Below are 12,410 nucleotides of genomic sequence, written 5' to 3' on the forward strand. Positions count from 1 at the left end.
GAGCTGCCCGGCCCTGGGGTCCGGGGTCCGTTGTGTGGGGCGCGGGGCGTGTGTCCTCAGCTGAGCGGGCCGTGCTGGGCGGGGGGGCTCCTGCGCTCGCTGCGGGAGTCCCCGGTGGGCCCTGCCGCCCTGGCTCTGTCACTCTCCTCTTTCGCATCATTTCTGTCCTCGCTTGTGTTTCTTTCTCGAGCTCGGTCTCTGCTCAGCATCCCGTCCGTGCTGCCGTCTGTATTAGCCCGTCGGCCGTAGCCTCCTGCTCCCCTGCCTGCCGTCGGCGCATGGCTGGGCATCCGGGCTGTCCCGTCGGCAATGCCGTGGCTCCTGTGGGCCCGGGCCCGCCGCCGCGGCACCTGCCAGGGTCCTGGCGCGGCCGCATTCCTGGGGCGCCCTGACGGGAGCTGCTTCTCACGCCTGCCCCCCAGGGGAATCCCAGTGCCCACACGGTGCCTGGTTCCCGCTTTCCGAACGCCAGGTCACTTTTAGGCAGGGGGTGCTGGGAGCAAGCACCTCTTCCAGCTTGGACTCTGTCTGGTCTGATTGTTCTCGAGCTTCCAGCTCTGTGGCCACCCGGCCTCCTTGCTTGCATGCCTCTTCCTCCTTCCCCATCTTCGTGTCACTCGTTCCGCTGAGCACATGTCCTGGCCGCAGAGGGACCTTCCGGAGTGGCTGGGCGTCTGGCGCGGGCGTCCAGAGTAGGGCTGGGCAGCGTCCGTGTCCCCTCTCGCCGTCACTGCTGTTTTGTGCCCGAGCCTGGCCGGCCCTGTGCCTCTGGCCTCATGCTGACCTTCTCCTGTGCTTTGGCTCCGACAGATTCCCGGTCGGGTGGCTTCCAGTGGTCTTCAGTCTGTGGTGCACCGATGAGAGCCCCTGCCCGCTGTGAAGGGCAGACAATGCATGGCTGGTCTCCTCTGTTACAATGGCTTTACTAGCGACGCGCCCCCCGGTCTAGAACCGAACCGTTCACACCGGGAGCTCTCCAGGCCGCCACCCAGCGACGCCCGTGGGGGAAACAAACACAAACTAAACCGGACAGACCGCACAGCGCTGCCGTCGCAGGGGCCGCGCCGAGGGCCTCCCCCGCGGCCCGGTGTCTCGGGCTGGGAAGAAAGCAGAGTGTGAGAGACACTTGCAGAGCACCAGACTCCCGCTCAAGAGCCTTCCCGTCCCCTGCAGCGGCGGCGGCCTGCGCCCTGACGAGCCCACTGTAACTACCGATCTTCTACTTGGTTAAGACAGTTTTGTATCATTTTGCTAAAAATTACTGGCTTAAATCTGTGTACAGAAACCTGTCTTTTTATTGTTTCTTTCTCGTCCGTTGCGGCGGTCTTAAGACAAATGTTGCCTCTAGAGAGCCCGCGGCGGCAGGGGCAGAGCCCACGGCGTCCTCTGCGTGTGGGCCGCCGCGGAGAGGGCCACTCTCGTCGGAAGTGCCGTCCTGTGTAGACGTGTGTGTACGTGCCCCGTGCGTGGCTGTGCGTGTGCCGTGTGCTGTGCGTCTTGTGGCCTCGTTTCACTGGTTCCGGCCGCCGCTGTCCTTTCCCCACCGAGACCGGAAGGCCCGTGCGACGCGGTCCCGGAGCAGTCAGCGAGCACCGCTGCAACCCGTCTCCGCGGACCCGGCCCGAAGGAAGCCGAGCACCGAGGACCACCGAGGCCAAGCCTTTGCGTGCGCGTTGCTGGTGCGTCAGGAGAGGATTTCGAGCCAAGAGACATTGGACCCCTCGTTGGGGTCCCGTGTGGTTGTTTTGTGTGGTGGTGCTGCCTCAGTGTCTTTGAATTTGGGAAATTCTCTGAACAGACTGTATCTGTGACCGGTGTAGAGTGGCCCTCACTGTGTGTTAACATCCGTGTGCTCAGAACCAAGGGCGTGGCCGTGTGCCTGGCGCTGGCTTTGCCCACGGAGGCCTTGGCCCAAGGGAATCCGCCCTCAAGTGCCAAGAAGCCGGTGACTCGACCTGTGTCCAGGAGGGTGTGCCGTCAGGCACTTCCTTCCGGGACTTCATTGGACCCTAGCAAACCCCACTGGGGTCAAGAAGCAGGGTGGGGCCGAATCTCACAAGGAAGACCCTCTCGGGGCTCCTGGGCTCCTAGTGGTCTTCCAGGACGCCCCCCCATCTTGTTGCAGAGGCACCAGGTGGTGGTGGCAGCCGGGAGCCCCCGTCGCGGGAAACACGGTGCAGTATAGGCGTTTGTGGGAACTTCCATCTCTCCTCCTGTTGCCCCTGCACAGGGCTCTGGAAACCGGGGCGCTGGCGGCAAGTGGACCTGACAAGTGTCCGTGTCTGTGTTTTCCCCTACTGCCCCATCAGCCACCAGCGCCTGAGTGCAGCTGTTTGCTTCTTTGTGAACCCTGAGCTGCCTATGCTGTGTTGGGGCTCAAGGCCTTGGCTCGGTGGGGCGGTGTTTCTGGGAGTGCAGCGGGGGCTTGGGCGGGCCGGGGTGGGTGGGGCATCCTCCCCAGAGGTACGCCTGCCCCCAGCAGGGTGTGGGCAGCCACAGCCCCCCAGGTGCTGCCCGAGACCCAGAGGGGCAGCCTTCCCACACCCTTCATCTGGGCTTCCACCGGAAATTGCTGGGTTACTTTGAAAGGTGGGCCTGGCTCTGTGGCCCTCAGCAGTGCGGCTGTCCGTCATCTGTCCGTCTGTCCGTGCACACTAGCCGCCCTCCCAGTGTTTAATTCCCCGTCACAGCTGCAGGACACGTGGTTGTAACATCTGTATCAACCTGTGTATTGGTGGCCGGTCTCTGACTTGGCAAGTTTGTGTGATCACTGCATCTATGTACTTCCCACTGTGTAAATAATAAATCCATGATGACTCCTACCTGCCCTGCCCCGCCCTCCACATGGTCTTTATTTCGTCCGTATGAGAGGGGTGGGGAGATGACCCCCACGAAGACGGACTTTCTCGGCAGGAGCGTTCTGTGTCCGGCCTGCCATGGCCCGCTGGTGGGGTTGGTATAAGCTGGTTGGGAGCAGGTGGCGGGGACGGGCTGCCGCTTCTGCCGTTCCAGAGCTGCCGCTGCGCGGCCGTGCGCACACACGTGCAGGTGCACCCGGGTGGGCCCTTCTCCCTCGGCCTGACCACTTTCCCGGGGCAGGGGCCTGAGCCCCACGGTCCCCGGGCCAGCACCGGAAGGGGCACTACCGCCTGCCTGGAGTGTTGTGGGGAGTGAGCAGCACGATAGCCAGCGTGGTGCCAAGGTCCCGCGGCCGCCGAGGGAGCATGTGGTTCCTGTGAGGCTGCTCCAGGGTGGGCTCCTCCCTTCGTTGAACCTGTGGCCTTGGCCTCCCTTTCCCACTTGCGTTGTTGAAGCCCTGGAGCCCCCATGAGCCCCACACCCCACCAAACAAGAAGGTGTGGGCCTGGCCCGCGTGCACCTGAGGAGCTGGCTGCCCCCAGCCAGGGTGCGGGGGCCCAGCACCACCTGCCCCACAGCCCTTGGCACTTGGAGGTGTCCTGGCAGGCGTGGGCCTTGAGTCCCTGCCCTTGGGCCCCTGGCCCTCTCCTTCCTGGCACTCTGGCTGAAGCCAGTTCTGGAATAGGACCCTATGCCCGGTGTCTAGTGGCCCCCGTCTTCCTGACCCAGGGTCCAGCTGCTGGGCTGGCACTCAAGGCTCAGGGCTTGGGGGTGTCTGCAGAGCCTCCACTGAGAGAGCTATTTGGAGCCCCTCCTGGGAACCCCATACCTGTTCCTCGTCCCTTTGTCCCCCCCCGTCTCCCGGCAGGACCTCTGGAAGCTGAGCCTGGGTACTGCCGCCTCTGTGCTTGTGTGTTTGGTCACAAGGGTCTGCCATGTTCTGCGTCCTTGCCATGGATTAGATGCTGGGAAGGACTGGGCAGCAGCCTCCCCCCTCCCCATCCATGCCCCACATGCATGTGCCAGGGACTTCTTCACGTAGGCCTTTCCCAGTGCGTGTATGTGGCAGGTCCGGCCAGGTCCGCCCAGGCTAGGGGCAGCAGTCCAGGGCGATTAGGGGTGACGTGTACATGCCTTCCAAGGAGGGGCCAAGGGGCCCCACTGAGGGGGCTCAGCACGGGCGCCCGCCTCACCTTGCAGAGGACGGGGTGCTGGAGGACGAGGGACCATGGCCCCACGGACACTGACTACTCTGTCAGGGAAGAGTGCTCAGCCCTGCGTGGCCGCAGCTTCCTGAGGACAGCCATGTTTCCTTTCTCCCATGTTGGGCCCAGCTGAAAACACCTAGAACCGGAAAAGTAGGCAGATAAGGCTGCCTGCTCACCCTCTCCCTCCATCCTCGAACCTCAGCCTCCGGTCTGGGGTGGAGGCACTGTTGATACTGTGCCCAGCAAGGGGCCTTGGTGCACCTAGCATGTCCACCAAGGTGCTGGCTGAGGGACAGGTGGACCCGCGCTACTGAGGCCAGGGGAGGGTGGCGGAACCCGTGCTCGCCTGGAGTGTGCGTGCTCACGCGCAGGCCCCAGCCCCCGGCCAGCTGTGTGCATCCTGCCTCGATCGGAGCGATGCTGGCACATTGGCCATCTCAGAACTGCTTAGTGTTAATGTCCCCAGGGCAGGATTGGGGGTTGCTTGTCCCCATGCTGGTCTAGCCTTTGGCCATGGGCTTGGAGACAGGTGAGGACGCACACTTGGGTTGCTCCTGGCCAGTGCTGGGGAAGAAATTCCGGGTAAGGGTTGTGGAGACTGCAGCGTGAGATTCAGAAGCCCGAGAGAGCGCTGTGCGGCCAGCAGCAGCCGGACCGCGGTGGGGGTGGGTGCGAACAGCCCCGTGGGCCTGCCCGGCCCTCCTGAACACAGGCCGGGCACGGCAGGTGCAGGGCTGCGCCTTGACCCTTGAGGCAGCTGGCATTGCCACCGCCCCCACCACGGCAGAGGGCCCCAGGCAGACCAGGATGGGCATCAGAGCCCTGGGGCTGTGGGCGGGCTCTGCAGGCGGCTGCCTGGCTTCTCCACGCAGCTCTAGGGCCACGTGGAGCAGGGAGAGCCCCGGCCCCCGGGGGTGGCGTCCCTGGCTGGGACAAGATGTGAGCTCTCCCTTGCTTTTCATTGCAGAGGAGCAGGGACGTGGCGTCTCTCCGGCTGCACGCAGCCCGCCAGGGTGCCCGCTGCCGTCCCCAGCGCCCGCGACGCACCACCTACTGAGGGCCCCAGCGGCCTCTGACCGGGCTCCTAGCCACGCAGGCCACCATGGCCATGAGGGCAGGTGGGTGTGAGGTGCCCGGGGTGAGGCCGAGCGGGGCTGGACCAGGAGGACGGGAGCAGATGCCCACCGTGGGCGCTGACTGCACAGGGCCACCGTCAGCCATCCGAGGGGTGAATAAACAGAAGGCAGGAGATCATTTTCTTTAAACACACACATAGTGAACATGAATCACACGTAGGGCTCAGCTCAAGTGCCCATGCCTCGGAAGGGCTCCTGGGTGTGACCAGGCCCCTGCAGCACAGCCCCACTTCCCTGCCAGGCACCAGGCCCCTGTGTGGTTGCTCTGAGCTGTCTGGGCTCCAGTGGCACAGGGTCCAGACCAGGCAGCGTTTAGAAAGCCCACCTAGCTGACAAAGGCCAGAGCCACATTGTAAAAATGACCAGGTTGTCTTGAAAAAGTGAATTCAGAGCCAACGGTTGGACCCCTGCCCCTCGTAGAATGAGACCCTGGTTCCTGGAAGACATTCCTTCCGACGTGGCTCCTCCCATATGCACGTTTATTTCAGACCCTCAGAAGTGGAGGAAGGGTGGTTTGTCCCCCAGACACGAGGGGCGGCCGGGGGCACAGCCAGCCTCGTTGGGGGGGTGCTCTCGCGAGAACGGTGCTGCTCTGCCCCTGATCCCAGTCATGCTGTCTCCAAAGTGTGGGTTTCTAGGTCCCTGAGCTCAGCAGTGGGCACCGGGCTGCTCTGGGGTGGGCAGGCGGGGTCCCCGGTGCAGACGGCTTGTAACCTCGCGACTTGGCTCTACCACAGACCTGCTTTGGAATGACCCGGGTCCCACCCCACCAGCCCCCCCGAGACACACGGACGGCCCCACCCAAGCCAGTCCTGTTTGTAAAATAAACACGAGCCTCGAAATCTCTGTCCGGTTCCCTCAGCCCTGCTGGCCTCCTCGGCTCAGACGCTCGTTTCTGGGGTGTGGACGACCTCCCCGTTTTTCTCAGGCTCTGCTTTCAGGAAGTGCTCCACCTCCCGAGAGTCCGCCCTCACGTCCGCGGGGGGCTGGTGCTCCTCCTCCTCCACGGCCGCCTCGGGCCTCTTCCTAATGCAGAAGAAGTTGCCCAGCACCAGCACCAGGGAGGAGGCCACCACCTCGGCCCCTGCCAGCACAAACACGTACTGGTAGACGTGCGTCGCGTCCAGGAGCTTGCCTGCAGAGGGGTGACAGCGTCAGCCGGGGCTGCGGGCCACTCCCATGGCCCCCAGCTACCTGTACACCGCTATGCCGCTGGGGACAGCCCAGGGCACCGTGTCCCGGCCTCTCTGTCCCTGTTAGGTGGCGCAGACCAAGAGGCGTGGAGGAGGGTGTAGAGCCGTGCAGGCGCAGGTTCAGGGAGCGAGCCTTGTTGTGTCTGGCCATGCTGCCTGTCACTTGTCGCCTGTCACCTTGGAGGCCTCTTCACCCTTGGAACTGCCTAGGCCCCAGAGGGACCCCAGGACCGCTGAGGCACAGCCCCTGGCACTCACGGGGTCCTGTGGGTGTGGGCCTACGGAGTCAGATGGGGAGACCCTAGCCCACACCCAGTATCTTCTCAGCTTTTGCAAAGAAGAGTAAAAGCTCAAAGTAACCAAAGCTGATGCCCCCCACCCCTCCCCGCCACCACCTGGGCTCCAAGCTGGCCTGCATGCAGGATTCGGGCCCGTGCCCCCTCCGTGGTGGCTCATGCAGGTCCCAGGAGGTAGGCATGGGCAGCCTTCACCTCTGCCACCTCCTGGCTGCGCGATGGAATATGGGTGGCATGGCCGCCTGGACAGCCGTCCCTGCAGCTAAGAGTCCTCCCTTGATGGGTCCCCCTCCCCAGGAAGCCTATGCCCCACCGCTCACCGCCTGACGGGGGTCCGATGAGCACGGCGATGGCCTCCAGCAGCAGCACGAGGCCAATGGCGCTGGAGAACTTTTGGGTGCCGACGATCGCCATGAGCACCTCGAACTGCAAGGCCCCCACCATGCCGTAGGAGATGCCGAAGAAGATGCAGAAGACCACCAGGCCGCCATAGTCGCTGGCTGTGGACCCTGTGAGGTCCGTGAAGCCGTTGAAGAACATGGAGAAGCTGAAGAGGTAGACGGAGTACGGCCGCACCTTCTTGAGCCCCGTGATGAAGCCCGCGGTGGGCCGGGCGAAGATGTCGATGAAGCCCAGGACAGTGAGCAGGAAGGCGGCCTGGGTGTCGGGCACGCCCAGGTCCTTGGCGTAGCTCACCACGAACACGGGGGGCACGAAGAGCCCCAGCACCATGATGGAGGCGGCCACAGCGTAGATGACAAAGCCGCGGTCCCGGAAGACGCTCAGGTCCAGCAGCCGCCTGGCTGGCCGCTGGGGCCCGGGCCCCGAGCCCGACCGGGGTGCCTCCAGGGGCCTCATGAGCGCAGCACACACACAGCAGTTGAGCAGGAGGCCCCCCAGAATGAGGAAGCCGCCCCGCCAGCCATAGTGGTCCTGCAGCAGCTGCCCCAGGGGGGACAGGGCACACAGGAACACGGGGCTGCCCGCGGCCGCCAGCCCGTTGGCCATGGGGCGCCTCTTGTTGAAGTAGCGGTTGAGCATGATGAGGGAGGGCTGGAAGTTGAGCGCCAAGCCCAAGCCTGTGGGAGGGGACAGGGGGGAAGGTGTCAGCTCAGCCCTCCTGGCGCCTTGTCCCTTCCCCCATTTGCCCAGAAACGCAAACAGTTACACGTGGGGTCTATGGCTGTCCACGTGAGGGGACCTCGTGTGCATTCGAAGCTTCCATCACCAACTAATATGCCGGGAGAGACCAACGGGGAACGAGGGACAGACTGGCGCCGGGGGTGGGGGACCACCCACAGCTGCCCGCTCCTGAGAGGCCCACGCACAGCCCGTCATCCGGCTGCCGAGGCCATGCGTGCCGAGGCCTGCCCTGCTCCCCGCTGGGCCCCACTCACCGGTGATGACCCCAGTGGTGAGGTAGAGCTGGATGATGCTTCTGCAGAAGGACGCGGCCACCATGCCCAGGGACGCCAGGAGGCCACCAGCGAGCATGACAGGCCGGCAGCCAAAGCGGTTCACGCACACGCTGCAGAGGGGGCCTGGGGGTGGGGGGCACAGAGCTGGGCCCGGACTCGCCCTCCCCAGTGCCCCCACCCCCACCCCAGCACACCCGGATGCGAGCCACACCCAGACCCCTTCCCAGCAAAGCACGGTTCGAAGCCGGATGTCTCGGGCGGCTCTCTGCTGTGTGGTCTGTTCAGGCGTCAAGACCCAGCTGTCCGTAGAGGACGGGTCCAGAGCCTCGTCATCCAGGACCACATACAGCTGTGCCGGCACGGCCTGTCAGTGGGTCAGCGGACAGGGTCCTCCACAGGCTTGGCCTGGGCTGGGCTGGGCCCCCTGGAGAGCCACGGCTTTGGGGCCCCTGGGCCCTGCCCGTCTCCCGCCCCCAGGCCAGGCCTTCTGGCCCGAGTGCGGCTCTTCGCCAGACAGAATGAGATGAGTGTGCTGGCCCCTCACCTGTCCCGTACAGCATGGCCAGCAGGATGGAGGAGATCCAGGCCGTGTCACTGTAGCCGATCCCAAACTCACGCATGAGCTCCTTGAAGAAGACACTGACCGCCTTGGGGAAGGCGTAGGAGAAGCCGGTGATGACGAAGCAGCCGAAGAGGACGGCCCAGCCCCAGCCCCCGTCAGGGGCCTTGATGCCGGTGGGGCCCTCGTCCACCACCGCGCCGCCCATGGCCAGGAGGACAGGTCGGGCGTCCCTGCGGAAGGAAGTGAGCAGCCCGGCTGTCTGGTCGGGGAGGGGGGGCCCCGCCCCCCGTTACCTGAGAGCCCCGCCTCCGACCCTCACCTGGGCCGCACCTGCACTTGGCCCAGGGCGGGAGGGTCTGGGCTGAGCGGCAGCTGCCGCCGCGCTCCCTCCCCCGCTCGGGCCTGGCCCGCTCCCACCCAGCTGCCTCTAAAGGGCAGTGGCTTTTTTGGGCTCAGCAAGGTCTCAGGTTTCCTCCTGAGGAGGACAGACCCCAGCGGAGAAGTCAGCCCAGTGCGTCGTCCCGCCTGACCCTGTGTAGGGGAGCAGCCCGCACTCCCCCCCCCACCCCCACCCCGCAGGCGGGCCCTGTGAGAGCGGGCCTGGGGTGGTGTCCCTTGAGACCTGACCTGGGTGTGGCCCGCCGTGCTCCCCTCCCGAGTGCGAGCCTGCCCTGGAGGGGCTGAGCTCACAGGCTTGGCCGTGCAGGCGGGAGTGGGGTCGAGGCGCCCCCGCCGAGGAGGCAGGAGGTCACCCCCAGTCTGTGCCCGCAGGCCCACGGACGGCCCCCCTTGCTCACTGCGCCCCCCCACCCAGCAGTTACCCGAGGCTGTTCCAGGAGAGGCTGGGGGCCCTTGCCGATCAAGGAGGGGCAGACCCCAGAGCGGCCAGCAAGGAAGGAGAGGGAGATGTGGGCAGGGGTGCAGCTCCGCGAGGCCCACGGGAGCAAACCGTCCGGACCTCCGTCTCAAACCCACAACTTAGCCCGGTCGACGCACGGGAACTGGGTGTGCCCGGGCTGGAGACCCCCCCCCACCGAGAGGAGGCTGCCGCCTCCGTCCCCCCGGCTCACCGGACAGAGGCTGCTCCCGGGCGGGCGCCGCCTCAGTGCAGGCGCTCCTGCCAGCGGCCAAAGACCAGCTCTGGGGGGAAGACGCCCCGAGGGGCCATTTGCCAATTGAGTGTGTAAACGCCCCACCTCCACAGATGTCCAGAGCGTCCCAACCAGACCTCCCAGCCCCTGTGTCCGCCTCCTGGCTCCACCCCCTGTCCCCTTTCCAACTTCTCCTTGACCTTGCAGAGCCCCCTGGGGGGCCCATTTCTGTGTGCGAGGCATACACTGGACCCAGAGGAGGACTTTGGAGTGAGGACAAGGGCCTCCTCTGTGCCTGGCCTGTGTGAGCACAGGGTCACCCTTGGTGAGGGGGGGAGGCCTGTGGAGAATAACCCCTCCCCTGCTTCCAGCCTGCCCCCACCCCCAGCATCTGGGCCACAGGTGCCGTGCCCCCCGGGACCCTGATCCAGTGGTCTGGGGGGCATCCAGACTCTGATCCGGGGGTGTGGCCTGTGTCAGGGGGATGTTTTCCAAGGACTTTCTGGGTGATTCCCAGCAGTGGCTGCTGTTCGAGAGCGCCGTTAGATGACCAGACCCCCAGGAGCCAGCTGGTCATCCGCTGATGACGGGGCTGACACAGCCCACTGGAGCGGAACACGGCCCCCAGTCCGGGCCGGGCCGGGCCAGAGGTCCACTCCAGCGCCTGCCTTGGCTGCCAGCTGGGCCAGGCTTCACTGCCACCAGCACCGCTTCTGGGAGACCCAAGGGAACAGCTCTCCTCTCTGGGCTCCGAGACCCGGTGCCCGTTAGGCCCACCCGCCCTGCCCCGTGTGCTCAGAAGGCTCCTGGGCCTGAGAGCAAGTTGCAGGGCGTTCTTGAGGCTGAGAGGTGCCTGGGGCACCCAAGCCAACCAGCCCGCAGTCCTGCAGGTCTGCCCACAGGCCCACGGCCTGGCACAGCACCCCTAGGCGCCCCGCTTGTGCATCTAAGGCATACCTGGAACCTGGGACGGGCTTCTGCCAGGATCGGCGGGCCCCAGCCCCGGGTTCCGGTCCCCAGATCCCCGCCACAGACCTTGGGACGGAGGGGCAAGCGCATCCCCTGGCCGAAACCCCCGAGCCCCTGATACGCTCCCCTCCTTAGTGCTAAGTTTAAAAGGTCCCTGCGGTACACGCAGCAGGGGCACTTAATTAAAAGACCAAAAATTACGTTTTAGGAATGTGCTATGACGTAATGACACTTTAAGGCAGAAAGCACAAACCTGAGCCCCAGGACAGGGGTTGACACTCTTGGTGGTGGTGGCTGTCGTGGGGCCCAGCAGGGCTAGCCATCCCCAGAATCCGGCCTTATTTTGGGTTGTAGGCTGATGGACGTTCATTAGTTTTTAAAACTAAACCAAGTGGGCCACGCAAAGGCCAAGAAGGGAAGTGTGTCTGATTCCAAAAGTTAGGAGCAGCTCAAGTCTATAAACCCAGAGTCACAGAGCATGGGGCCTCCCTCGGAGACCTTGGCAGTACCAGGCACACCTGGCACTCACCGGAGGAACACGAGCCAGTCTCTGATGCCCCTTCTCTGCTTAGACCAGGGCGGGGCCTCCTAGGAGGCTCCCGGAGTCCTCAGGAGACAGACGATGGCCACCCGTGGGACACGGGGTGTCCCCTGAACTACCATCTAGGAGGGGGAGGGGGCCAGGGGCGTCCAGGCCTAGCAGCCAGGAGGGCACGGCATGCTTCAAGGCCTGTGTGGGCCAGGTGGCTCCCACGGGAGGCTCACGTGGGGAGCATGGCCGTCTCTCCCACCCATCCCTGGAGGCTCTGGAGACTTCAGGCACTGTGCTCACAGCTACCCGCCGCGCCGGCCTGACGTGCCAGCCACACTAAAATGACCCTCTACCCGTGGGCCACAGCATCCAGGCCTCAAAGTGAGGTTTCTCAGCAAGGTCTCGATTTGCCAGTGGGGGTGGGGGTAGGCAAGCAGGGAAGGGAGTCGGGGCCTCGGTTTGGAGCAAAGGGGTTCCGCTCAGGAGCGCTTTGCAGCTGCAAGGGCCCCAGGTAGAGAGGAGCTGGGATTACCAAGAGCAAAATGGCCTTGGGGGAGGAGTGGCCCCCTCGGGGGACTGGTCGGGGACCCTCACGGCGGTGTGCCAGGAGGGGCGGTGCCAGCACATCTGTGGGCGCACACCAGCCAGCTGGTCTTGTGATGACATTTACCCTTCCAGGGAAGCATGCGAACCACGTCCCCAGCCCAGAAATAACCCGCCCTCTGGACCTCAGAAAGCTGATCTCCCCCGTGGGGCGTGTGTGGCCGCTCCTGGGTCAGGTGAGGCTCCAGGAGCTGCTCCCCCAGTTCCCGACAAGGTCCCACGGCCCCAGGCGGCGGAGCAGAGGAAGGCCCAGAGAAGAGGGTGCCTGGGGAACCTCGCTGGTTCAGCAGCCCACACATCTGAGCTCCCAAATCCAGGCCTGCCTTCTGCCAGCTTCTCCCTTGGGGGTTCACTGGCTGGTTGCGCCCAGGAGATCAGGACCCCAGCCCGAGCCAGCCTGGCGGCCTGCCAGGTGTGTGCTCCAGCATCGCCCCCCCCCCCCCCCCCCCCCCCCTTCTCTGCCTACACTCACCTGGGCACCTCCACCTGGAGGGCTAGGGCAGAGCTCACACAAACAGCCTGGCCTTGACCGCCCCCCCCCCC

General features: G+C 65.1%; 2 protein-coding genes across 11 annotated transcripts in view; one reads left to right on the forward strand and one right to left on the reverse strand.

Annotated features, from left to right (window-relative positions):
* Positions 1-6,049, forward strand: part of CSNK1D (casein kinase 1 delta) — a 31,488-nt gene extending 25,439 nt beyond the window's left edge. For 2 of the 6 annotated variants that reach the window (XM_029928825.1, XM_029928830.1), the window contains one exon: positions 5,035-6,049. In XM_029928825.1, the coding sequence (XP_029784685.1) occupies positions 5,035-5,124 (90 nt within the window). In that variant the 3' untranslated portion in view covers positions 5,125-6,049. Of the gene's footprint in view, positions 1-810; positions 2,828-5,034 lie in introns of those variants that run through there. The other 4 variants (XM_029928827.1, XM_029928826.1, XR_003904719.1 and 1 more) reach the window with 3 other exon arrangements.
* SLC16A3 (solute carrier family 16 member 3) overlaps positions 5,327-12,410 on the reverse strand; it is a 10,712-nt gene continuing 3,628 nt past the window's right edge. For 4 of the 5 annotated variants that reach the window (XM_029928821.1, XM_029928824.1, XM_029928820.1 and 1 more), the window contains 4 exons: positions 8,655-8,902; positions 8,090-8,233; positions 7,013-7,771; positions 5,327-6,338 (listed from right to left, as the gene is read on the reverse strand). In XM_029928821.1, coding sequence (XP_029784681.1) covers positions 6,085-6,338; positions 7,013-7,771; positions 8,090-8,233; positions 8,655-8,877 — 1,380 coding nt within the window. In that variant the 5' untranslated portion in view covers positions 8,878-8,902 and the 3' untranslated portion in view covers positions 5,327-6,084. Of the gene's footprint in view, positions 6,339-7,012; positions 7,772-8,089; positions 8,234-8,654; positions 8,903-9,742; positions 9,813-12,410 lie in introns of all 5 variants that reach the window. The other variant, XM_029928822.1, reaches the window with a different exon arrangement.

The sequence above is a fragment of the Suricata suricatta genome, chromosome 17 (assembly GCF_006229205.1).
Source record: "Suricata suricatta isolate VVHF042 chromosome 17, meerkat_22Aug2017_6uvM2_HiC, whole genome shotgun sequence".
Lineage (NCBI taxonomy): Eukaryota > Metazoa > Chordata > Mammalia > Carnivora > Herpestidae > Suricata > Suricata suricatta.